The following is a 27,868-nucleotide window of genomic DNA, read 5'->3' on the forward strand; positions in this document are numbered from 1 at the left end:
GCACAGAGGATCACAGGGACTGCACTTCCATCAGCTGAGGATATCCAGAAGAAACGCTGTCTGCGACGAGCAAAAAGTATTCTTAAGGACTCCTCTCACCCTGCTCACACGCTTTTTACTCTCTTGCCCTTGGGCAGGCGCTTCAGGAGCCCCCGGACCAGGACAACCAGAATGAGGAACAGCTTTTCCCCCAGAGCTGTCTCGTTACTGAACTCTGCTCACAACTAACATACACACACATCAATATTCTATATGGACTATTACACTCCCAAGTATACATGCACACACATCTGGTTGCTGATTTTGTTTGCACTACTCCTCTGTACTTGATGCACCTTTTACAACATTGTAAAATTGTATTTATTCATAATTCTTATATTCTGTACATACATGTAATATACATATAGATATTCTTGTAATTATTCCATCTGTATATCATGTCTATATTGTTAAATACCCATCTATATTATGTTTATAGAACCTCAACAAATTCACACCAAATTCTGTTTTCAAAATAGTTTATATAATATATACCAAATTCTATAATCTGTAAATGTCACGGAACAGCTCCGGACCCTTCCCTGTGGGCGTGCCGTTACGTTGTCTGCGTGTCGTTATGTCCATGTTTGTACTTCCGTGGGCATGGGTCGTCTGTGAGCGTGTTCGTTTGTTACACCTGTGCCTTGTCTCGGGGTCACGTGGGTCCGTGTAATTCACCTATTTAATGTGCGTTCACGCGGTGTCTTGTGCTCGTCTTTGTCTAAAGTTCATGCCCGTGTAAGCACTAGCGTCAGCGTGCTTGCACCGTTTGTGCTGGGCTTTGCGTTGTTTGGATGAAATAAATGTTCTGTATGCACCGTAAGACGCTGGTAGTGTCTCCTTCTTCCTCTGTCACCACAGCGTCACAGTAAATCTATGTAGATTGTATATATTGTACATTTTGCACATGCTACTTTATTGCACTTCTGGTTAGATGCTAAACTACATTTCGTTGCATTGTACTTGTACATGTGTAATGACAATAAAGTTCAATCCAGGGCTTAATTTGAGCCGGATCCTGCCGGAACAGGATCCGGGAACTGTTTAATTTTGAAGCGTGCGTTCCGGTAAGTGCCTCGATCCGGTAACATTTAATGTTGTCCGCTGGGTTGCCAACTCTCACGCATTGCGTGAGTTACTAGTTCGCTAGCTCTGGCGCCAACCACCGGCGATATAACACTCAATCTGTGTCCATTTTACGTTCGCCAACGCCCCCCCCCCCCCCGCTCAACAATTTACGTTCGCACCCCCCCCCCCCCCCCCCCCCGCCCCCGCTCAACAAATTACGTTCGCCAACGCCACACCCCCCCTCGCTCAGGTTACAATGCGTTCCGGCAACGTTTGATTTACAAATTAAGCCCTGGTTGAATCTAATCTAATCTAATCTAAAATGCTATTTCGTTCTGTTTTGATTGCAGATCCGCAAATGTATTTGGTTAATCGTGAACTAGGCTATATTCAGATTTCATTTCCACTGGTTTTAACTCTGTAGTGCTGGACAATACTGATAATTTAACCACAATGTTTAATGTCACACACCGATGCATCAGTGTTGTATGTTTAAGAGGGACTGAATCATACTGCAGTGACATCAGTTTCATTATAATCAGTGTTTCAGTGTCCTGCTCCTCCTCTTTATGATGAACTGTTGACAGGGAGCAGAGAGCAGCATCTCCAGTGTCCAGCTGTGTGTGTGTGAAGAGGAACAACTCCATGATGGAGCCTCATAACTCCAGCAGTGGAGGAGAAACCTCTGACTCAAAGTGAGGAGCTTTACATGAGCACTTAATCTGAGGAAACAGGAAGAGGGAATATTCAGGATAAATGAGATGTAGTGAAGGATGTAATTACTCAACACTTTCCTCATCTTCATCAGGGTGAAGGGAACAGCATGTTCAGTACCCAGCTGTGTGTCTATGAAGAGAGAATCATCTCCAGTACCCAGCTGTGTGTCTATGAAGAGTGATGGGTCCATGGATGTTCCTCTTACATTCAGCAGTGAACCTGTGACCTCTGACCCACAGTGAGTGACACATTTACACACACATCATTCATTCATTCACTGAGTATAAAACAGTTTATGTTTCAGTTTTAGGAGAAAAGGAGACAATTTCCGGACCATCTACACACCCCCCCCCCCCCACACACACACTCACATCCACATACATAAACACATACACACTCAAACTCACACACACACACACACACACACACACACACACACACACACACACACACACACACACACACACACACAAAATGCAAATGATTTTTATCACTTAAAATGACTTCTATATTTTAAACCACAAAATACAGTGTTGTACACTCCAAGTTGAAATGAATAATGATTTATCATGCAGAAATACTTTTCTATTTAAAGGCCTTTACTGTATTCTGGTATAAATTAATATATGTCAGTAGTACTGTGGTCATAAACTGACCAGTGATGAAGGGGGGAGATGTATCAATCAATCAATCAAATTTTATTTATATAGCTTTTTACAACAGTTGTTGTCACAAAGCAGCTTTACAAGTGCCGAGTCCTAGCCCCCAGTGAGCAAGCCAAGGGCGACAAACTTGAGTGACCACGAGCAGTGACAGGACGACAGCACCAGCGCCCCAGTCTACCATAAAACCCTTCGTCTATGAACCCCTGGATCTGTACCTTTATCTAAGGGGGGATGTTAATTATCAAACGCTAAACCAAATAGGTAGGTTTTCAACCTAGACTTAAAGATTGTGACTGTGTCAGAGTCCCGTACGCATTTTGGAAGGTTGTTCCAAAGCTGGGGGGCCTTATAAGAAAAGGCTCTTCCCCCTGCTGTTACCTTATTAATTTGTGGAACTAATAAAAGACCAGCACCCTGTGATCTTAGTGGACGTGGGGGTTCATAGTAGGAAATAAGTTCCTAGAGGTATTCAGGAGCAAGCCCGTGCAGTGCTTTATATGTTAATAATAGAATTTTAAAATCAATACGGAATTTAACTGGGAGCCAATGCAGAGCTGATAGGACTGGTGTAATATGTTGAAATTTTCTAGTTCTGGTCAGAACTCTGGCTGTGGCATTTTGAACTATTTGAAGAAGTTTTTTTAGATTCCTATTTGAACATCCTGACAGTAGTGCATTGCAGTAGTCTAATCTAGAGCTAACAAAGGCGTGCACCAATTTTTCTGCATCATCCTGTGATAATGCATTTCTTAATTTGGCAATGTTGCGGAGATGTAGAAAAGCTATCCTAGTAGTATTATCTATGTATTTATCAAATGATAGGTCGGAGTCAAGTATGACGCCTAGGTTTTTGGCTACTGTGCCAGATGTAATGGTATAGTCTGCAAGATTAAGCATTAGATCTGGAATTTTTTGTCTTGCGGCCTTAGGGCCCACAACTAAATTTTGTCCTCATTTAGTTGGAGGAAGTTTAGAGACATCCAGCATTTAATATCTCTTACACAGGCCTCAATTTTTCCTAAACTGAGTTTGTCACCAGGCTTGGCTGATATGTAAAGTTGAGTGTCATCTGCATAGCAGTGAAAATTGACACCATGTTTGTTTATAACTGTGCCCAGTGGTAGCATATATAATGTAAATAATAGTGGTCCTAAGATGGAGCCTTGCGGGACCCCATACTTAACTATTGTACGTTTGGATGGAATATTATTGAGCTCTACAAACTGATGGCGATTTGTCAAGTAAGAGTAAAACCATGAAAGGGCTGTGCCTGAGACTCCAACCCAGCATTCTAACCGCTTTAGCAAGATCCTATGATCAATTGTGTCAAAAGCTGCACTAAGATCGAGAAGCACTAGCAGTGATACATAGCCTTGATTTGAAGCAAGGAGGAGATAATTTGTTACTTTGACTAATGCTGTTTCAGTACTGTGATGGGGCCTAAAGCCAGATTGGAATTTTTCAAATATGTGATTCCTATGCAGATATAGGAATATTGCTGGGCAACAGCTTTTTCTATGATCTTAGATATAAATTATGTGTTCGAAATGGGTCTATAATTAGATAGGACAGTCGGATCAAGATTTGGTTTCTTGATCAGAGGTTTAATAACTGCTAATTTACATGATTTGGGCATGTGACCTATTGTAATGGATGAGTTAACTATAGTTAGAAGAGGTTCAGTTACAGCTGGTAATACCTCTTTTAATAACTTTGAGGGAACTGAGTCTAGTGTGCAGGTAGTACAATTTAAGGAAGAAATTATTTTCTCTAATTCTGATTGTGGGAGTGGATGAAAAGCATCAAGTTTTTCTCCCGGTATGTAATTTAAATCAATATCTGTCACGTTGAGGACCCCGGCCCCTCCCTTTTGGGCGTGTGTCAACGTAGTCCACGTGCTTTGTCTGCGTCAGTGTATATACGTGGGTAGGGTTTTGTTGTGTGATTAATAAGTCTCACCTGTGAATCGTCTCGTGATCACGTGGGGCTACTGTGGTTTGTCTACTTAATGTGCGCTCGCGCAGTGTCCTGTGCTCGTCAATGTCTAAAGTCTACACGTTGCTGTGTGTGCGTATATCTGTTCTCCGTGCGCTATTGCGCAATAACTGTGAAATAAGTAAAAGTGACGAAACAAAGAAGGATTGTGTGTCTCGTTCTTCGCCGCGACCCCACCGTCACAGATTGACGAGCCTCAAGAGACACAGAAATGCCAGGATATGCAACCCGGCCAAAGAAGGCACAGCGCCCCAGCAAGCGGCGTCACCGTACCTCTTCCTCCCCTCCACGCAGTCCGGCCACGCCGACTATGGAGCAGCTCCAACAGGACCCGGAGTGCTCCTATATGCTGTGCGCAGCTCGGGAGACCGCCATTCCCTGGCTGGCGGAGGAGTACCGCCAGACGGCGGTAAAGGTGTGGCAGGAGCGACACCCCTCGTCTTCCCGGGAGCCCTCGCCCATACGGTTGGGCTTCGCCGAACTCTATGAAGAGGGGAGGACACCAGAGGAGGAGCCTGAGGAGAACCCCTCTCCGCGACACGAGGCTATGCCGACGGTCGAGGAGTTGGAGACCGACCCAGTGTGCGCCCTCCAGCTGTCCACAGCCCAGGGGCTAGTGGAGAGGGACCCCGAGCTGGCGGAGTTCTTCCGCCAGGGCGCGGTGAGGCTGTGGAGGGAGCGACACTCCCCTCCGTCCCGCGCTCCCTCGTCGCCGAAGGTGGACTCCGGGGTTTTCGGAGCGGTCGAGACCTCCCCGGAGAACGAGTTCGGGGCAGGGGACTCCACAGAGGAGGAGCAGGACGAAGAGGAAGATGAGGGCGAAGAACCCGCTCCCTCGGTGTGCGACGCCCCCACCGTGGACTACGGTGGAGAAGAGGAGGAAGCCTACCCTCCGTCTTTATGTGACGCATCCACCGTAGACTACGGTGGGGAGGGAGAGGACTACCCTCCTTCAGAGAGCGAGTCCGCCACCGAGGACTACGGTGGAGAGGAGGAGGAAGCCTACCCTCCGTCTTTAGGTGACGCATCCACCGTAGACTACGGCGGGGAGGGAGAGGGCTACCCTCCTTCAGAGAGCGAGGACTACGGTGAAGAGGAGGAGGAGGAGTCGGAGGACGACGACTACCTCCCTCCGCCCGTGGGTTCCGCTCCTACCGAGGAGGAGGAGCAAGAGGACTACCCTCCATTGGGGTGCTCTACGCCTACCGCCGACTACGGTGAGACGGAGGGGGACTCCTATACGGAGGAAGAGGAGGACAGTCCGCCTGCCTCGGTGAGGTCGGTTAGGACCGTGAAAGGGAGTGCGGAGCGTCGTCCACACTCCGATCGCTCCGGCGAGAGCGCGATGGACTGCTCCCGGGGTGGCAGCCCGGAGCAGTCCATGGAGTGGAGCCGGGGGACGGAGGACATGGACATCGACGGGGAAACACCAAACGGCCCGCACGGGGCGTCTGCCAGCCGCGCTGTACCAGGCGCGCAAGCCAGCCGCGCTGTACCAGGCGCGCAAGCCAGCCGCGCTGCATCAGGCGCGCAAGCCAGCCGCGCTGCATCAGGCGCGCAAGCCAGCCGCGCTGCATCAGGCGCACGAGCCCGCCGCGGAGCACCTGGCGCGAACGCCAACCGCGCTGTACCAGGCGCGCAAGCCAGCCGCGCTGTACCAGGCGGAGACCATGCAGCAAAGGCTGGAGCAGGACAAGTACCCGCAGCGCCTGCAGCACCCGATCTCTCTCCCCTAGTCGCTCTCCTCCTGGCGCGCAGCCTGGCGCCTGTCTCGTGTGTGAATGTGCCAGTGTTCGTATGTCTGCCCGTTTGTGTACCAAACCCCCTTTTCCCGTTTATTCCGATGTATGTCAGTGTGCCTGTGTGTGTATTCGTGTCTGTTCCGTTTAATGTGTCTTCCGTCTTTTCCCCCGTCTTCCCAGGGAGGGTGTTCTAGGCGGTCCGTGGCGGACGCTTCCCCAAGGGCGGTCACCTCCCAGACGCAGGACTGAGCGCGTCGGATCCGCCCATCGTCGTGGGTTCGGGGCACTCGGTCCTGTTGGCACCCCGGGACGGGTAGTGCCCTTGGAGGGGGCGTCTGTCACGTTGAGGACCCCGGCCCCTCCCTTTTGGGCGTGTGTCAACGTAGTCCACGTGCTTTGTCTGCGTCAGTGTATATACGTGGGTAGGGTTTTGTTGTGTGATTAATAAGTCTCACCTGTGAATCGTCTCGTGATCACGTGGGGCTACTGTGGTTTGTCTACTTAATGTGCGCTCGCGCAGTGTCCTGTGCTCGTCAATGTCTAAAGTCTACACGTTGCTGTGTGTGCGTATATCTGTTCTCCGTGCGCTATTGCGCAATAACTGTGAAATAAGTAAAAGTGACGAAACAAAGAAGGATTGTGTGTCTCGTTCTTCGCCGCGACCCCACCGTCACAATATCAACCAAACCAGATGACATACCAGTTGTATTGCTAATACAAGGTTTTATATTTTGTCTAATATTCTCAATTTTATTATCAAAGAAATCTATAAATACATTACTAGTGAGGTTTACTGGAATCTGAGGTTCTGCGCCTGCTTGGTTTTTTGTAAGTTTAGAAATAGTATTAAAAAGAAATCTAGGATTGTTTTTATTTTTCTCTATCAGTAAGGCTAAGTATGCTGAGCGTGCTTTAGTGAGTGCCCGTTTGTATTCAATAATGCTATCCTTCCAGGCACAGTGGAATACTTCCAACTTAGTAGATCGCCATTTTCACTCTAATTTACGTGCTATTTGTTTTAAGTTTCTAGTTTGGTCAGTGTACCACGGGGCGAGCTTTTTGGATCTAGTCTTTTTATATTTTAGTGGAGCTACTATATCTAGAGCTGATCTGCAGGTATTCTCTAAGCAGTCGGTTAGACTATCTAACTCTCCTGGGTCGGATGGCGAGTGGGCTAAAGCAGTTAAATCAGGGAGGGTTTCAATAAACTGTGTTGCTGTTGATGAATTTATCGAGCGCTTTATACACTGCCGAGGAGACGGGCGGGTATTTATGTTAAAGTGAAGATCAAATTGGACTAAATAGTGATCAGAGATTGCTACGGTTTGCGGAAGTATATTTATATTATCTACGTCGATACCCAGCGTTAAGATAAGATCTAGGGTATGATTACGATAATGTGTAGGTCCTACTACGTTTTGTATAATGCCGACAGAGTTCAATATAGAAGTAAAAGCCCTTGTCAGTGGATCCTCACATTATCAAAATGTATGTTAAAGTCTACCATTATTATTTTGTCACTACATACTGCTAAATTTGCTGCAAAATCGGTGAAATCGTTTAAGAAATCTGAGTAAGGCCCTGGTGGTCTGTATACTTTAGTTATTGAAAATGTACTTTTATTTTCAGATGGACTAATTACATTAACAGACTGCATCTCAAATGAGTTTGAGATATCTAGGTATTTCTGATGAATTTCTAAACAATCACGATAGATTATACATATTCCTCCTCCTCTGCCTGACAAGGTCTATGTATATAACTATATCCCACAGGAGTGGCTTCGTTTAAAGTTAAATAATCACCAGATTGAATCCACGTTTCAGTTAGACATAGAATATCAATTTTCTGGTGAGTTGTAAGTTCATTTACAAAAACTGCTTTTTTTTTTATAATTGTATATTTATTGGGTTTTGTAATTAACAGAGGGAAGCAACAACAGAACAACAACAAATCAGAAAAGGAAAAGAAAAAAAAAAAAGAGTGATGTAGAATAAAATAAAATAAAATATAATAAAACAAAGACATACGTTCATCGCCACTATGATATATGTAGTTTGGCATTATTGCAAAATGTTCAAGAATGAGTGAAAGGGTATGGTAAAAAAAGTGTTAGGTGGTAATTACATAGAAATTACAATGCAAGCAGGGGTACAGATGAGGTGCAAGAAGGAAGATCATAAATCCTCCAACACTTTCCAAACTGGTGACCATATTTCAGAGAATTTTTGTTGTCTATTATGCATTTCAAACGTGAGTTTTTCTAGTGGAAAGACATTCGACAGTTGTGTCAGCCACATCTTGGCTGTTGGGACAGTTGGAGTTATCCAGAGCAGTAAAATACATTTCTTTGCTAGGTATGACAGTGAACCCATCAGGTAGGCTTGGTTTCCATTTAGCACCCCATTGGGATCATGAGCCAAAAGATACAAGCATGGTGACATGTGGAAATGTTTTCCTAACATCCTCTGAGTGACCTGATGAACATCCCTCCAGAATACTTGGATTTTAGTGCACTCCCAGAACATGTGCATAAATGTACCTGCATCAGAGTTACACTTAGGACATAGTGGAGATGGGTTTCTACACATCTTATACAGACGTGAGGGTGTTAAATAAGATCTAAAAAAGAATTTGAAATTCTGTTCTTGGATGTTAATGGAAGTGCAACTAGGAAATATTTTCTTATGCATATTATTCCAAGAGTCATCGTCAAATTTAATAGAAAGATCTTTCTCCCAGGTCTGTCTCAGTGGATTGTAACATGGCTCGTTGACATCAGAGAGTGTAGAATACACATACGATATTTTACACAGACGAGGATTTGGCTTAATAAGAACATTTTCTATGTCATTCAACTCCGTTCGGAGTTTGGTTTCTTTAGAGCTTATGAAGTGACGTACCTGAAGGTATTTGTAAAAATCTGATTTGGGGACCTTAAACTGTTCTGTTATCTGCTCAAAAGACATTAGACTTTGTCCGTATATGTAGGATAGATCTCTTATTCCAGATATGACCCATGTATGTAGTCCTATAGACCTTAGTTGGGAGGGGAAGTCTGGGTTATGGCAAATTGGAGAGTGCAGTGAGATATTTTTTGGGATTTTTAGATATTGTCTAATGTCTTTCCAGGCCAAGAGTGTGTTATAAACTGTGTGTTTGTCTTTTAAACTGTGACATTTTTCTAAATTGTTTATAAATGGGAGAGATTTTAATTCCAATGGTTTGCAGGACAAAGACTCGATTTCAACCCATTTAGAATCATGTCTATCTAAGAACCAAGATAACATTTGTATGATTTGTGCTGACCAGTAATATAGTTGGAAGTTTGGTAAGGAGGCCCCTCCCTGGTTTTTCGTTTTAGTGAGTATTGAGAACCTGATTCGAGGTTTTTTCTTATTCCAAATATATTCCGCTATTCTGGAGTTTATATTCTTGAAAAAACTAGCAGGTATGTAACACGGGAGAGTTCGGAAAAAATAATTAAGTCGAGGCAGGACATTCATTTTAATTACATTAATTCGGCCAAAAAAGGAATTTGGGAGAGCGGTCCAGACACGCAAATCCTGCTCGATTTTGTCCCAAAGTGGCGTATAATTGGTAGTGAATAAGTTGTTCAAATTGGGTGTAATTACTATGCCGAGGTATTTAAATCCAGTGTCAGAGATATGGAAGGGAGTTATCTGCCGTATATTGTCACTTTGTGAGATATTGATTGGTAGGGCCAGCGATTTATCCAGGTTAATTTTATATCCAGACACTGAGCTATAGTCAGAGATCAAATCTAAGACTATTTTAACAGAAGCGTTTGGATTGGACAAGTATAGAAGGACATCGTCTGCATAGAGGGAGACACGATGGTCTTCTCCACCAATCTTGATGCCTGTGAGGCGTGTACTATTTCTGATTGATTGGGCCAGAGGTTCAATTACCAGACAGAAAAGAAGTGGAGAGAGCGGACAGCCCTGACGACATCCCCTGCTCACTGGGAACATATCTGAATGAAAATTATTAGTATTGACCACTGCGTTTGGATAAGAGTAAAGCGATTTAATCATATTTATAAAAGACGAACCCAAATTAATTTTCTTTAGTACCGCAAATAAGAAATCCCAGTGAACCCTGTCAAAAGCTTTTTCTGCGTCGAGAGAAACAATAAGAGCTGGAACTGGATTTCTGCTAAGGTGATCTACAATGTTTAGAGCACGGCGCACATTATCTGAACCATGTCTTGACCTCACGAATCCTGTTTGATCTGGATGTATCAAGCGTGGCAGCAGGGCATCCAGTCTGCGTGCAAGGACCTTGGCAACAATTTTAAAGTCCACATTCAATAAACTGATTGGTCGATAAGACGAACAGTCCAATGGGTTTTTATCTTTTTTTAAAATAAGAGAGATGGAGGCAGTCTTCCATGAATTTGGTATGACATTGTGTTCGTATATATGATGGAGGGCGGGCATGAGTATAGGTTTTAGTTCGGGCCAGAACTTCCTGTAGTACTCTACGGGATACCCGTCCAATCCTGGGGCCCTCCCGGTGGGCATTGATTGAATTGCATCCCAGACCTCTCTCTCTGTGAACGGGGCACTCAGGGTTGCTTTTTCAGATTCTGTAGCCGATTGTAAGGAGATCTTGTCTAAATAATTTTCACTGTTCACATTGTTTGGAGGCGGACACGAGTAGAGATTTTTATAAAAATTTGTGAATGCTTCATTAATTAAATGTGGGTCGTATGTAATGCTCCCATTATTTGTCCTAATTGCTTTGATGGATTTCATGGTCTGTTCTGCTTTTAGTTGGGAAGCCAATAGTTTACTTGATCTGTTGCCATATTCGTAAAATTTCTGTTTGGTTAGGAAGAGAAGTTTCTTTATATAATCTGTGTAATTGAGATTGAACTGTGTCCTGATTTTGGTTAACTGATTCCAATTCTTTGTGGTGGGTGTGTGTTTATGTTGACGCTCCAAGTGTAGTAGTTTAGCCTCCAGGGCGCGTTGCTTTGCTTCTCGCGATTTTTTAATAAAAGAGCTCTGGCAAATTATTTGCCCACGAATTGTTGCTTTGGCTGCATCCCAAATAGTGCCCGGGGATACTGGGGAGTGTTGATTATCTGACCAATAATTCTTCAGTGAGTCCCGAATTGATTCACAAAAAGCATCATTGTTCAACAAAGACAAATTTAACTTCCAGTTTTTTGTTTTTGGTGAGGATACATAAAAGTTGCAGTTTAAATAGACTGGACTATGATCAGAGAGCAGAATGGGTCCAATCTCACATGCTGTTACTGTGTGGATATGAGTGGTATGCATAAAAATATAATCTAATCTGGAGTATAGTTGATGAGGATTGGAATAAAAGGTATAATCTCTCGTCAGAGGGTGGTGCTCTCTCCACACATCAATCAGCCCAGTATCTTCACAGAGTTTTTTAAGTATTTGGGGGGATTTTGGATTTGTCAATGGTGAAGGTGATGATCTGTCCAGTGCATCATTAAGAACGCAGTTAAAATCGCCAGCCAGAAGACCAAATTCTGTACAGTGTTGGTTAAATAGTAAAATGATATGTGACATAAACTGAGGGCGATCCTCATTTGGAGCATACACATTCATTATGGTAATAGTTTTCCCCAGAATTGAACCGATAATTAAGATGAAACGGCCTTCAGGGTCTCTTATTTCAGAATCGAGAATAAACGGAATATTGTTGTTGATGAGGATAGCCACGCCCCTTTTATTAGATGTAAAGGAGGAGAAGTAAACTTGTCCTACCCAATCACGTTTAAGTTTGGCATGTTCTTTGTCCGTAAGATGAGTTTCTTGAAGTAATCCTATTGACACTTTATCTTTCTTTAACAATGTTAAAATCTTCTTCCTTTTGATGACATTACCAATACCCTTAACATTAAATGTTACCATCCTCAGGGCATCATTCATGGTGAGTGTAAAATAAAAGCAGAACAAAAATAATGATGCATGACCAAAACAATTTGTGTGGCGGTAAACTGAACATTTTTACAAAGAAGGAAAAAAAGGATGAAATAACGTAGCAAAAACCCAGGCCCACCCCCCCAGCTCCGTCCCCAATTGACGGAGCAGAAAAAAACGAATCTAGTTGGTCACCCAAGTTGGACATGTCCCGAAAAAGTCAAGTCAGTCCACAAGAACTAGCTACAGCTCCTAATATAAGATATATCGGTGGTGAACCCCACAATGAGAACTAAGATAGGGCCATAATACAGAAACACTGCGCACATTATTATTATTATTGCTATTATTACTGAGTTATAACCCTGTAACACGATTATGTGAGTGGGAGTTCACAGTTAGTGTTTAGTCTCTCCGGAAGAGGAAGAAAGTTAAGATCCACATGAAGTCAGTGCGGACTCACTCAGAACCAAGGGAGTCCAAAAAATCCGTGGCAGACTTTGGGTCCTCGAACAGCCGAACCTGGCCCCCGTGGACGCAACGGAGTTTAGCGGGGTATGCGAAGCCTCGGAACATGTTGCGCTGAATCATACGTTTAAGCACCGCATCGTAGGCGCGGCGTCTCCGGAGCACATCCGCTGATAAATCCGCATAAAAACGGAGCCGCGAGCCTTTATACGACACATCCCGCTTTTTAATAGCCGCCTTCAGAACAGCCTCTCTGTCTGTGTACCGTAGGAAACGGATAAGGACGCTCCTTGGCCGTGAGCCCGGCGCTGGTGCGGGGGCGAGAGAGCGGTGGGCCCGCTCGATGTCGAGCGCGTGAAAGTCCTGCGGGAGACCGACCCAAGAGGGAAGCATATCCTGCAGAAACTGGACCAACGGCACAGAACCTGCTGCATTCTCGGATAGTCCAATTAATTTCAAATTCTTACGGCGACCTCTATTTTCCAAATCGTCCACTTTTGTCTGTAACTGGGCCACGGCCGTGGTCAGCGATGTTACGGTCGTGGACATGTTCTCCCCCGTGTCCTCACACGCGGAGATTCTGTGTTCGGCCTCGTCGAGTCTGTTCTCAGTAGATTGAATCCGCTGAGTAAGAGTATTGATGTTACTTTCCATGGTCGAAATAGATGAAACAATTGTATTTAATCGTCCATCCATGGTGTCTAACCTGGAGCCGATGGCTTTAATCTCTTCTAAGATCCGGGCCGCGCTAGCATCCATGTTAGCTTGCGTAGCTAGATCGTCTGCGGCTTGAGGATCTTTTTTCTTTTGTCTTTGAGGACGAGACGAAGAGAAAATGGAAAAGTCTTTCTCGCTCCTATCTTTTGACATGATCAGGCGTCAGTTTTTAAGAAATATGTAATCTCTTCCGGAGAAAAACACTAGTTTAAAAACTTATAGGAGCAGAGCCAGGTTTCAAGCAGCCATCTCCTAGCTGGTCACGTGACACCCCCCAAAAACTGCTTTTGAGTTGAGCGATCGAATATTGATTAATCCAATTTTCAGATCGGGCATATAGGTAATAATTGGATGTGAAGTCTGAATATGAGTTAAAAACTTAGGACAGACTATTTTCTTATGATTTAGTTTAACCCGGGGCACAGACACAGTCTCAATCCTATGGGAACTTGGTGACGCTTCTAGGCAGCTCGCAGACAGGTTTAGCCCGTTAGTCTGCGGCCTGGTCGCAACTCTGGTTAGTCAGCAGCTCCTAGTACTACACTGCCCACTAACTAACAGGCTACGGGCTATGCTGCAGGATAACAAGGCAGCGCCATCCCGGGTGGGGTGGACACCGTCCCTGCCTAAAAGACCAGGCTTGCCCTCGAACTCTTTCCAATTATCAATAAAGCCCAATTGATTTTCAGAGCTCCTCTTGGACATCCAGCGGTTTAACGACGTGAGCTTGCTGTATTGCTCATCGCCGCGCCGCATTGGGATGGGGCCAGAGCAGATTACGGCATCGGACATCGTCTGGGCCAGTTTAACCACCTCTTTAATATTACACTTAGTCACTTCTGACTGCCGCAGACGTATATCGTTGGCCCCTACATGTATAACTATCCTCGAGAATCTCCTATGGGCTAACAGTCTAAGGTTGCCACTAATGTCCGGCGCTCTGGCTCCCGGTAAACAGCTAACTGTAACCACTGAAGCCCCTACAGGAATAGCAACTTTCACGTGCCGGACTATAGAGCCTCCTATCACCAGAGTCCGTGAGACTGGCTCCTCAGCGGGTGATGCACTGAGCGGGGCAAACCTATTGGACACGTGAACCGCCGAGTGGTGCTCTGGTGGGCTAGCGCTGGCGTTAGCGGTAGCTGCAGCCCTCGCTCTCCGACTACGCCGCCGAGACGTCACCCATTCGCCCCGCTGTGAGGGCTCTATCGCCGGAGTCGCGGAGGCACTAGTTCTCCCTGGCGCGTCCACAGCTACTACAGACCCTGTCTCTCTCAATAATGAGTGGACGCGGCGCTCTAAACTTTCCACTAAACTTTCCATGTAGAGGGAGGATGAAGAACTGTCATCAGCCCCCTCTAGTGTACAAAGAGTAAACTACAATTTTAGTTAGGTATTTAATAAAGTGTTCAATGTGTGTAGGTACAAGGTGTTTCTAATAAAGTGTCTAGTGTTTACAAGTACAAGGTGTTTCTAATAAAGTATCTGGTGAAGCCCCATTCACATAAACATTTTTCTACATCACCAGAGTTAAAGTCAGGTGCAGGTTCTCTGTGTTGTTCTACTGTCACTACAGCATTTGGGTTCAGTGTCCCTCAGTCTGGGAACCCAGTGAACCGTGACATGTTCAAGTGTTTTGGGTTATTCCACATTTATCACATCATCATCATCATAATGTACAGAAGCATGAATATAACATGTACTCATGAGAGTAACATGTATTCATGAATGTAACATGTAGATTTTCCATTAAAGTTGTTCTTCTGTTTGCCCACAGTGCCCAAAAGAAAACTGTAAAGATTTCTAAAGACAAACTGGAGTCAGTATTCAAGGTGTGTGTGTGTGTGTGTGTGTGTGTGTAAAGTGTCATGCTGAGCTCCACCCTCTCCTGTCAATCTGTCTGTTTGGTCCCTCTAGCCCCGCCCAGCCTTTCCCTGTTTATTCTTCCCATGTGTTTTTCATGTCTGTCTGTCCCTCCTTCCATTCAGTAACTCCGGCCTGTGATTATCAGTCCCACCTCTTCACAGTTGACTTCTCTTGTTAGTCTGTCCTATTTAAGCTCTGTCCCTTCTCTTGTTCTGTGGTGGTTCATGTATTGGGAGATATTGTATTATGTTCTGGCTTGTTTGAGCTCTGCGGTTGTATTCTGTGTATTTGGATTGTGTTTATTGTGTGAGTGGGTGAAGGGTCTTATCATTAGATTGTGTTTACAACACAGATCATGATGAGTCTCTGTGGCTTTACTGGTTTATGTTTTACTTTAATGCTTGTTTGTAATTTAGCTGATGATGAACAAAACTCAAATGTATAAATGCTGTATTACGGCTTCATAAAACTACCTACAACTGAAACTTTAATATTAGAATGAGGTATTTTTATAAACCATAATGTCCACAGGACCACCCAGTCCCATTCAGTTCAGTCCTCTCTTATGTTTAATGGATTATCCTGTGTTATAGTCATCTGTCTATAACACTGTAGTTTTACTGATACTGTTTATTTAGGAGCTGGAGCACAAAATCATCTCTCTGGTGAAAAATGAACTGAAGAGATTCAAGAATCTACTGAGTCCAGATTACCCAGCATGCACTGAGAGACAGGTGGAGGGTGAGGAGGATCAGAGCAGTGTCAGAGAGGGGGCGCTGAAGATCACACTGCACGTCCTGAGGAACATGAACCACACAGACCTCGCTAACACACTACAGACCAGTAAGAGCTCTGCGTCATGACATCATATCATCACTTTATTACTTCAGAGGGAGGACACTGTTGGTGAATCTCAGTTCACAATGAGGATCTAAATTCAGTGTTGGTCTGTCCTCAGTTGACCTCCCTTCAGTGTAGTCTGCTCAGGTGCAGACTCAAGACTCTCCTACATTTATCACTGTTGTCATGTGATTGTAGAATGTTGGAGTTTTAAGGATACATTGTTATTCTTTAGAACTGAGATTTGACCAATCAGATTTGACCACAGGTCACAGTCTCATGATTTCCCTCCATTGTCTCTTAGAGGTCTCCTCAGTCAGGTGACAGTTACCAGTGTGTGTGGTTGAACTTCAGCTGGTGTAATGGCTTCCTCCATCAACCCATGTGTTCTCTATGTCAACCTGCTGATCATTCAGTGTTATTGATACCCAGACACTCTAACCTGCGTCTAATTTAACACTTACTTCAATTTCCTGAATGTGTCATGGACAATCTATGCGAACTAAAATCTATTCATAATAATGTCTTTTCTTGTATTTCCTGTGAAGAGTCTGATATGACTCAGTAGACTCTCAGAGTCCTGGAAGATTTATCACCTAAATTATCAGGCCCATCATTATCTAAGAGGAATGAAAATCTATATGTAATGTCTTTTCTTATATTTTCTCTAATGGGTCGTTTATGGTTGATCCTAAAACAGATTAGCATGTGTGCTGTTGTCTTCCTCTTTATCAGACATGTTCCCTGCTTGCCACAGAAAGCTGAAATCCAAACTGAGGGAAAAATGTCAGAATGTTAATGAAGGAATCTCACAGCATGGAACCTCAGCACTTCTGAATGAGATCTACACAGAGCTCTACATCACAGAGGGAGGGAGTGGAGAGGTGAATAATGAACATGAGGTGAGACAGATTGAGACAGCATCCAGGAGACCAGCAACACAGGAGACACCCATCAAATGCAGTGACATCTTTAGACCCTTACCAGGACAAGACAAAGCCATCAGAACTGTGCTGACTAAAGGAGTGGCTGGAATTGGTAAAACAGTCTCAGTGCAGAAGTTCATACTGGACTGGTGTGAAGGAAATGTAAATCAGGATGTTCTCTTCATATTTCCACTTCCTTTTAGGGAGCTGAATTTGATGAAGGAAAAAAAGTTCAGTCTGGTGCAGCTTCTTCATCTCTTTTTTCCAGAAACATGTGAATTAAAACCAACTGACTATACATACTACAAAATTCTGTTCATCTTTGATGGTCTGGATGAGTGTCATCTTCCTCTAGATTTCCAGAACAATGACGGCTTGTGGGATGTAACGGTGTCGACCTCAGTGGATGTGCTGCTGACAAACCTTATCAAGGGGAATCTGCTTCCCTCTGCTCTCCTCTGGATAACCTCTCGACCAGCAGCAACCAATCAGATCCCTCCTCAGTGTGTTGACCAGGTAACAGAGGTACGAGGGTTCAGTGGCCCTCAGAAAGAGGAGTACTTCAGGAAGAGAATCAGAGACCAGAGTTTGGCCAATACAATCATCTCACACATGAAGTCATCAAGAAGCCTCTACATCATGTGCCACATTCCAGTCTTCTGTTGGATTGCAGCCACTGTTCTAGAGAGGATGTTGGGTGAAGCAGAGAGTGGAGAGATCCCCAAGACTCTGACTCAGATGTTCACACACTTCCTGATCTTTCACATCAAACACAAGCACCAAAAATATAATCAGAAAAGTGACACTGACCCTCAACAAATTAGAAAACATGTTTTGGCACTGGGAAAACTGGCTTTCCAACAGCTGGAAAAAGGCAACCTAATCTTCTATGAGGAAGACCTGAGAAAGAGTGGCATTGATGTCAGAGAAATGTCTGTGTATTCAGGAATGTGCACTCAGATCTTCAGAGAGGAGTTTGGGCTGCACCTGGGGAAGGTGTTCAGCTTTGTACATCTGAGTGTTCAGGAGTTTCTGGCTGCTTTATATGTGTTTATTACCTTCATGTCCACCAAGAAAAATGTGCTGGAACGTCAAACCCCATTCCTTAATTATTTCTCCAAGAAGTCTTCAAAGAAGTCACTGAATTCAAAATCAGTGTTTAATTTGCTTACATTTGCAGTGGACAAGGCCTTAGAGAGTCAGAATGGACACCTGGACCTTTTCCTCCGTTTCCTTCTGGGTCTCTCACTGGAGTCCAATCAGACTCTCTTTCGAGGCTTACTGACAATGACAGGAAGCAGCTCTCACAGCAATGAGGAAACAATCAAGTACATCAAGAAGAAGATCAAGGAGAATCCTTCTTCAGAGAAATTCTTCAATCTGTTCCACTGTCTGAATGAACTGAATGATCAATCTCTAGTACAGGAAGTCCAAACATACCTGAGCAGAGGAGGTGACACTCGTCTGCGTGGAGGCAGGCTTTCTCCTGCTCAGTGGTCAGCTGTGGCGTTTGTGTTGCTGAACTCAGAAGAGGAGCTGGATGAGTTTGAACTGAGGAAATATGACCCATCAGAGGAATGTCTACTGAGACTGCTGCCAATGGTCAAAGCATCCAGAAAAGCCATGTGAGTATTTTTATTTATAGAGCAGGGGTGGCCACCCCTGTTATAGATTAACAGTGGACGTAGCACTGGGTGTTCTTGACTAAGAAGGTCAATGGCAAATGAAAAAGAGAGTGAGAGAACAAGGGTAGAGAGACCCTACAATAAAGAACAATTTCACAAGATACTGACACCACTCCCTAGGTATATTTATCAGGACAATTTTCTTGTGGTAATATCTTTTAATTTCATATACACAAATGACAAATACCAGAATATTAAAATGACATTATGAAAAATCCACCTTTTTAGTACTTGTGCACACACATTTGACTACATTATATCAAGAGCTAAGCAGGTTAGGATTATTAGGTTTATTATTGTGGAGGGTGTTTGGTGGTGTAGTATCATAAGTGAGTAATGGATACGAGACCTTACCATGTCTTTAGTTTATTATAAAGCACAAGTTGAAGCCTCCAATACAGTTAGTGGCCTCTCTAGCACCCCATACTGGCTGCACTGATACTTTTTAATCTGTTCATGCAATTAATTTCATCCTATTTTCCAAGATAGAGAGGATAATTTAATCAGCAGTTCAGATTCTGTAGTCTAGCATAATCTGATTGATCTTTATTTTGTATTGTATTTACTCCTCCTTTACAGACTGTCTGGCTGTGGTCTCACTGAGGAGTCTTGCAAATCTCTCACATCAGTTCTACAAACAGAAAACTCCTCACTGAGAGAGCTGGAGATGAATAATAATGACCTACAAGATTCAGGAGTGGAGCAACTCTGTGCTGGACTGAAGAGTTCAAACTGTAAACTGGAGATTCTCAGGTGAGTTTTCTTTCAGTTTAATCTGGAATGGAAACAGTAAAGTGTGGTGACACTACAGCGTTTTAATGAATATTAAGATAAGATAAAGATTTATGTCCTTTAAAAAATCAATTTCCTTTTAAAATAATACATTTTCTTTGAGCACAGTATAAAAAAATACTACTACACTGTGACGAACGGGGTGAAGCGAAGGATGAGACACGGAATCCTTCCAATTTGATGGACGTCACTTTTAATTTCACAAATATAGTGTGATAGCGCACGAGCAACACTGAAGAAGCACACACACAACGTGTAGACTTAGACAACGACGAGCACAGGACACTGCGCGAACGCACATTAAGTAGACAAACCACATTAGCCCCACGTGATGACGAGACGAGGCACAGGTGAGACGGATAATCACTAGACGTAACCACCACCATGAAGATCCACAGACGCAGACGATGACACGTGGACAACGTAAACACATGCCCAAAAGGGAGGGGCCGGGGTCCTCAACGTGACAGACGTCCCATCCAAGGGCACTACCCGTCCCGGGGTGCCAACAGGACCGAGTGCCCCGAAGACACGACGATGGGCGGATCCGACGCGCTCAGTGCTGCGTCTGGGAGGTGACTGCCCTTAGTGAAGCGTCCGTCACGAATCGCCTAGCACACTCTCCCTGGGAAGACGGGGAAAAAGACGTTAGACACATTCAACGGAACAGATACGAATACACACACGGGTACATTAACACATAGAGGAACGAGAGGGAAAAAGGGGGTTTGGTACACAAACGGGCAGACTTACGAACACAGGCACACACACACAAGACACAGGCACCAGGCTGCTCGCCAGGAGTAGGGCGATAAGGGGAGAGAGGCGCAGCGCGACGGGCGGACGCGCCGGATGCAGGGCGGCTGGCGAACGCGCCGGGTGCAGCGCGACGGGCGGACTGTTGGATGCAGGGCGGCTGGCGAACGCGCCGGGTGCAGCGCGACTGGCGAACGCGCCGGGTGCAGCGCGACTGGCGAACGCGCCGGGCGCAGCGCGACTGGCGGACGCGCTGGGCGCAGCGCGACTGGCGGACGCGCCGGGCGCAGCGCGACTGGCGGACGCGCCGGGCGCAGCGCGACTGGCAAACGCGCCGGGTGCAGCGCGACTGGCGGGCTCCTCCCCCAGCTGGCCGTTTGGTGCGCCCCTCTCGCCTCGCGACCGCCCTCTGGAGTCGACCGTGGGTGCTTCCACGTCCATCTCCTCCGCCTCGCTGCCCCGGCTCCAACTCATGGGCTGCTCCGGGCTGCCACCCTGAGAGCAGTCCATGCTCTCTCCTCCGGTGCGATCGGCGGACGAAATCCATCTCCCCTTCACAGTCCCCGCAGAACACTCAGAGGGGGGCGGACTGCCCTCTTCCTCCGAGTATAGTTCCCTGTTCAGGCGTCTCTGAGTGCACGGACAGAGGACGGCCTTCTTCCTCATCGTGGTCCGCGGGGTATGCGGAGCGCTCCGATGGCAGGTATTCTTCGTCCTCGTCCTTCTCCTCTGCGATGGAAGAGGGACCTACGGGAGGAGGGAGCTAGTCCTCTTCCTCGGACTCCTCCTCCTCTTCCCCGTAGTCTACGGTGGACGCGTCGTCCAGCAAGGGGGGGTAGGCTTCCTCCCCTTCCCCACCGTAGTTTATGGCGGAGGCATCGCACAGCGAAGGAGGGTATGCCTCCTCCTCTTCGTCCTGCTCCTCTTCCTCCTCGGAGTCCCCCTCCCCAAACTCCGCCTCCGGGGTCGAGTCCGCGACGCAGATCACACCGGAACTTCTCTCCATAGGCGAGAGGGCGTGGGATGGAGGGGAGTGTCGCTCCCTCCAAATCCTGACCACGCCCTGGCGGAAGAGCTCCGCCAGCTCGGGGTCTCTTTCCTCGACCGTCTGGGCTGAGGCCAGCTGGAGGGCGCATACCGGGTCTTCCTCCAGTTGCGTCAGCGTCGGAGGGTCCTCCTCCTCTTCGAGCTTGCCCTCTGGTGGCGACGCCTCGTAGAGCTCTGGGACGCTCACCCGTATGGGTGAGCCTTCCCGGGAAGGAGCGGGGTGCCTCTCCTCCCACACCCGCGCCACTGCCTGGAGGTACTCCTCCTCCAGCTTGGGTATGGAGGTTTCCCGAGCCGCGCATAGCAGGTATGAACACTCGGGGTCCTGCATCAGCTGCGCCAGAGTCTGCGGGGTTCTGCGGCGCGGGGGAGAGGAGGAAGAGCGGTGGTGCCGCTTGCTGGGGCGAAGCGCCTTTTTAGGCCGGGTGGCGTAGCCTGGCATCTCTGGTGTCTCAGACAGCTCGTCGTTCTGTGACAAACGGGGCGGAGCGAAGGATGAGACACGGAATCCTTCCAATTTGACGGACATCACTTTTAATTTCACAAATATAGCGCGATAGCGCACGAGCAACACTGAAGAAGCACACACACAACTCAGCTGAAAAACACGTGAGAGTGTAAATGCTGTCTACAAGAAAAGATTTTGATCAGGAGTGTATGTCAAAGTCAAGGCCCTCGGGTAGAAGTAGTAGTAGTTTATTATAAAGCACAGGGTGAAGCCTCCACTTCAGTTACTGGCCTCTCTAGCGCCCCATACTGGCTGTTCTGGAAATTCATCTCTCTCACTGTCTCTCCCTCTTTTTCCCTCCTTTCTGCAGATTGTCTGGTTGTTTGGTCACAGAGGAAGGCTGTTCTTCTCTGGCTTCAGCTCTGAGTTCAAACCCCTCCCACCTGAAAGAACTGGATCTTACTTACAACCACCCAGGAGACTCAGGAGTGAAGCTGCTCTCTGCTAGACTGGAGGATCCCCACTGCAGACTGGGCACACTCAGGTATGTAGGAATCCCCTTAAACACCCTCTGTGTGAACACACACTCCAAATGTGAGAGGAACAGTGTCATACATAGAAACAGCACACATGACACACACATGGCCTTGTTCCTAATACATACAGTATCATACATGACACCAGTGGCAGCTCGTCAGTAGGGGGCGCTGGGGTGCCGCCACCATCAAATTATCCAGAGAAACAATGCTACTTAGAGTTGCTAGATTCACTAGCCAAGGACATGGAGCCATTCGACCCCACAAGGTCAAACCACCATGTTGAAGACTACCTCAAGGAAATTGAGTGTAGTCTTTCTGATTTGACTTATGCAACAGAACGAGAGAAAGTCAAGCTAATTTGGAAAACCACCTCTAGATCTGTTCGCACATTCATAGAGTCACAGCCGTTTTCTGTTTGGGACCGTGCAGGCCAGCAGAGGAACTGCTGTGTGGTCTGTGAATCACAGAATCACCCGCGAATCTGGAGGCGGAGACTCTCATTGCGAGGGAACTGTGCTTGCTCAGTGATTCGTTCACTGAACTGAGGGTTCTCGTTCATTCTCTGATTTGTTCACTGAACTGAGGGCTCTTGTTCAGTTCAGTGAACGAATCACTGAACAAGCACAGTTCCCTCACAATGAGAGTCTCCGCCTCCAAATTCGCGGGTGATTCAGCAGATTGGTCTTGTTACCACCAGCCGCCACAACTTTTGTTCACCAGCATTTGTAGTAAGTGACTGGTCCACGTTCGACCTATAAAACCCTATATACTGTATTTTCCGGACTATAAGCTGCTACTTTTTCCCCCATAATTTGAACCATGCGTCTTATAATGAGGTGCGGCTTTTCTGTAGACTTTTCTTCACCCGTCAGGGGGCGGAGCAGAAAGTTAATCTGGTGGTAGGTCAAAGTTGTAAATCAAAGAAGAAAGTGCTCATTTTCATTTAGCACATGCCAGTGGCAGGCACGACAAAGATTTTTCTTCAAACAAACATGTGTTGTGCCAAATACCGACTCCCCTCGTTTACACACGCATAAAAACGCTACAGATGATATTAGTGAGTTACAGTGACTATAACTTAGTTCATTGAGCACTCTAGTTTTGTCCTAACTAGATATTTAAACATAATATTGCTGTAATACTATGAAGTCATGTTGTCAGAGGTGAACTTCGGTATAGCCAGTGTGTATTTTATTTAAAATAACTAACACCCTTGAGCCGGTGTGGCTTTGGACATAGATAATGCCGTGCCGTTTTCTGTGATGGATAATTAAAGTCTAGCTCTTATTTATGCATAGATACGTAAATCGACTGCATCTGCAGCGTCTTTCATCGAGCTGGTGGACTTTGTTGAACGCCAAACAAAGATTGTGTCAGACCCGCTCTTCAGAGATTTCAACCTTGTACTAAGGTTTAAAAGGGATTGGAAAAGTCAATCAAAATTAAAATCAAAGTAATTAGGAAAACAAAGTAGTTTCAAGACTAGAATAGAAGAAATGAAAACAAAATGACAAAGATGATTCACCAAGGCCACAGAGTGATGTCATACAACCGTGCTTTTACAAAACCATGCTTGTACTGTGAGAAGAACTATACAATGCAAGAGAGTTATAAACTTCGGCATACATCTAGGTGTGTGTGTGTGTGTGTGTAAGAAACAGACAGACAGTCCTGCTATCTAGGTGTACGTGTGTGAGAGAGACAGACAGTCATGTTATCTAGGTGTGTGTGTGTGTGTGTGAGAGAGAGAGACAGCCCTGTTATCTGGGAGCCTGTGTGTGTGAGGGACAGACAGATCTGTTATCTAGGTGCATTTGTGCGTGAGAGAGAGAGAAAGAGAGAGAGACAGAGACAGTCATGATATCTATGTGCATGTGTGAGAGACAGACAGTCCTGGTATCTAGGTGCATGTGTGTGTGAGAGAGACTGTCTTGTTGTCTAGGTGCATTGTAACACTCAGCTAAAGAATCTACCCTTATAGCTGGATATTACCAACACCTTCTAAGGTCAGGGCGGAGAGTAATGCTCGGAGCTCGTATAACGAAGAGCAGATTCAACCAACCAAGTTTATTCCCTCACGTTGTTTCCCCACATATACATATATATACACAGTGATGGCTTAGTTACTTTGAAAAAGTAATCCGATGACTGATTACTCCTTTTAAAAGTAACTTAGTTACGTTACTGATTACTTGATTTTAAAAGTAACTACGTTAGAATACAAGTTACTTTAGTAGTTACATTCAGCAGCAAAATTAATTTTTCCAATACTCACTTTTTTATTGGAAGTGCATTTTTAACAGTAACAATGTATTGAAGCAGGTTCGGTAACCGAGACAGAAACTGCTTAATCCAAAAATCCTGAGGGAAACTTTATTGATAACGGAACCCTGGCATGCGCAGGCTCCGCCCCCCAGTGTCACTTAAAGGGCTAAGACTCCTTGAGTGGCCAAGTGCCTGTCTGTTAGGGAATTCACCATGAGGAGTAGTAGTCGCTACAGTATCTCCTGACATTACGTTTGTGTAGCTGCGCGGTATTATTTGTAGATTTGTTTGTAAACATAATACAAGCGAACTGTTCAGTCATTTTGTTGTGAAACGAAATACCATTACAATTTCAAGCATTTTAAAGTAGGCTACGTCCAAATTCCAGCACTTTTCAAACGTGAAACACAAAGCAACATTAAAATTTTTCAGGTAAATGTTCCTTCCCCTGTTTTTGAGGGGTGTTTCTTTACACTACCTTATATCGTTACGGGAGGACACTGCAAAAAATGACTTGTAAAACGCGCTCGGTCAGACGCAAAAGTAGAACTGAGCCAAGAAGAAAGCAAAAATATATATTTTTACTAGGGAAAATAAAAATAGTAACGCACAGTTACTTGGATAACTAACTTTAATCTGATTACTTGTACTGGAAATAGTAGCCCGTTATATTACTTGTTACCGAAAAAAGTGGTAAGATTAGAGTAACGCGTTACTAAGTAATGCGTTACTGACATCACTGTATATACACATCAAGCGAATAATAGCATAATTCAAACAAAACCACCAAGACTCAGCGGTCTTGGTCCCCTGTGTGTCCGTTCGACAGGTGTGTGTGTGCGTGCTTATGTGTGTAGGTGCGTGAGTAAGTCTGTTCAACAGCGGCCTTGATTAAAACACCGCGAGACACAGTTCAATGATTCCAATAAGCGCATGGGAGGTGGAGGAGAGAGAGAGCGGAATAGGATGGGAGGCACAGCGGCCTCACTTGAAATCCGTCAGCTCACCCACAGCAAGGAAGATGAAACTCCAGGGAAAAATATCCGATCAGAGTAACGAGCCGGTTATCTCGCGCCGGATCACCCTCTGTAAAAACAGTCCAAAACCCTCGGAGTGCACGCCAGGCGACTCCAAAAAATCGGCTCCCTAGAACGGTATGCCACACCTTCAAACCATGCTGTCCACCCGCATATCTCCTCTCTCCCTTCCTTCCTTATTTGTGCTCCATCCTCACTTCCGATTCGACGATTTGCCCGTGACGTCGTGAATGAGGTGATGAGGGCTTAACGGATGTGGAAGGTGTGTTAGAAATTCTGAAACCCTTAAATGGTGAGCACAATAAAAGTCAGAAGCAGTTGGGTTAGATAATAAAGTAGAATGATTTATTTTAACAAGGCATGGATTAACCCTGAGATCTCCGTTACAAACACGCCAGGTGTCTGTCACAGAGAGAGCTCAGAGACCCTTCTCCAAGAGATCCCTGTTACAAACGCACAAGGCGTCTGCAAGAGAACTAATTCCCCATTCCGAACTCTCATCTTTTATACGTTTAATCATCAATACACACGGTGCCCACGAGGTGAACACGAGGTGATCAACCAAATGTTATTGGACAATACATAGAATGAATAACACTGATTTGACAGATGCATGTGACGCATGCCCCCTCCACGCTCAGCATCCTCGTGATGTCATGACCGACTGAGTGTCGCCGTAGTCCCTTCCAAGCAGAGATTTGGCGTCTCCAGCGAGGTCAGTTTAGGAACACCAGAGGAACATCAGATTAGGCCTCAGCCGAGGCCAGAAAACACACACACACACACACACACATCTGAGGCCTACTGAAGTCACGAGAATGGCTTCAGTGCCCTGATCAACACACGTATATGTAAAAGATCTCTAACACCCTAATGTGTTAAATGTATACTAAGAAAGCCTGACATAAATGGAAATCATCAAATTTCCACCACAAAGGGAAAACGTGATGCGATATCATTAATTTTCGTATCGACCGAAACATCACTTCAACCCACAAAACCAAAATAAAAACATTGTCAGGAGTCGACCTATTGTGTGCTTGTCACAGCATGTGTGTGCGAGACAGTCCTGCTACCTATCTGCATGTGTGTATGAGCAAGACACACAGGCCTGTTATCTAGGTGCATGTGTGTCAGAGAGAGAGAGAGAGAGAGAGAGAGAGAGAGAGAGAGAGAGAGAGAGAGAGAGAGAGAGAGAGAGAGAGAGAGAGAGAGAGAGAGAGAGAGAGAGAGAGAGAGAGAGAGAGAGAGAGAGAGAACTTTCTACCTCTATTTCTATATTTAAGGACAAAGCCCTCAGAATAAAAAATGTGTGTGTGTTCTTTAGGTTGGATCATGCAGGGAAGATCAGACTCAAACCAGGACTAAGAAAATGTAAGCAGCATTTATGTAGTTAATACACACACACACACACACACACACACACACAGTATTTGTGTGGTCTCCTCTAATGTCTCTTCTTGTGTGCAGATGCGTGTGAGCTCACACTGGACCCAAACACAGCACACACACGTCTCTCTCTGTCTGAGGGGAACAGAAAGGTGACGTGTGTGAATGAGCAGCAGACGTATCCTGATCATCCAGAGAGATTTGATGTCTGGACTCAGGTGATGTGTAGAGAGAGTCTGACTGGACGCTGTTACTGGGAGGTTGTGTGTAGTGGAGATGCTGGTATAGCAGTGACATATAAAGGAATCAGCAGGAAAAGAGACAGTATTGACTGTGGGTTTGGATACAATATAAAGTCCTGGATGCTGCGCTGCTCTAATATCAGATACTCTGTCTATCACAATAATAACTGCACTGGCATCTCTGCCCCCTCCAGCTCCAACAGAGTAGGAGTGTATCTGGACTGGCCGGCCGGCACTCTGTCCTTCTACAGCGTCTCCTCTCACACACACACACTCACACACTTACACACATTCCACTCCACATTCACTGAGCCCCTCTATGCAGGGTTTTGGGTTTATCCTGACTCCTCAGTGTGTGTGTGTGAGCTAGAATAACTTCCTGTGTACTGGAGCACACCTGAGTCTCCATGGAAACATACACTCAACTGGAGAACAAAGCCTCTCTCACACACACACACACACACACACACACACACACACACACACACACACACACACACACACACACACACACATGCGCGCGCGCTGAATCACAACCTCACTGTGTTCAACTCTCTGTACAAATCTACACATTAAAAGTGTAAATCTGTGGAAACTGTGAAAGGTTTTTCATTCTGTTTTCTGTTAGAGTGCTACAGATGCAGATGGTGTACAGTATGAATGTAACGTTGAAGAATTCTTACAATAAAATAGTGTCA

At 45.5% G+C, this 27,868-nt stretch overlaps 1 protein-coding gene across 1 annotated transcript; it reads left to right on the top strand.

Annotated features, from left to right (window-relative positions):
* Positions 1 to 2,012: 2,012 nt before the first annotated feature.
* Positions 2,013 to 27,647, top strand: LOC143497207 (NLR family CARD domain-containing protein 3-like). The gene is made up of 9 exons (XM_076993045.1): positions 2,013 to 2,062; positions 15,116 to 15,170; positions 15,843 to 16,047; positions 16,351 to 16,381; positions 16,802 to 18,595; positions 19,235 to 19,408; positions 22,069 to 22,242; positions 26,867 to 26,913; positions 27,010 to 27,647. Exons 1-9 carry the CDS (start codon positions 2,013 to 2,015, stop codon positions 27,543 to 27,545), a joined length of 3,066 nt encoding a protein of 1,021 aa, XP_076849160.1. The 3' UTR covers positions 27,546 to 27,647.
* Positions 27,648 to 27,868: the final 221 nt, after the last annotated feature.

The sequence above is a fragment of the Brachyhypopomus gauderio genome, unplaced genomic scaffold (genome assembly GCF_052324685.1).
Source record: "Brachyhypopomus gauderio isolate BG-103 unplaced genomic scaffold, BGAUD_0.2 sc103, whole genome shotgun sequence".
NCBI lineage: Eukaryota > Metazoa > Chordata > Actinopteri > Gymnotiformes > Hypopomidae > Brachyhypopomus > Brachyhypopomus gauderio.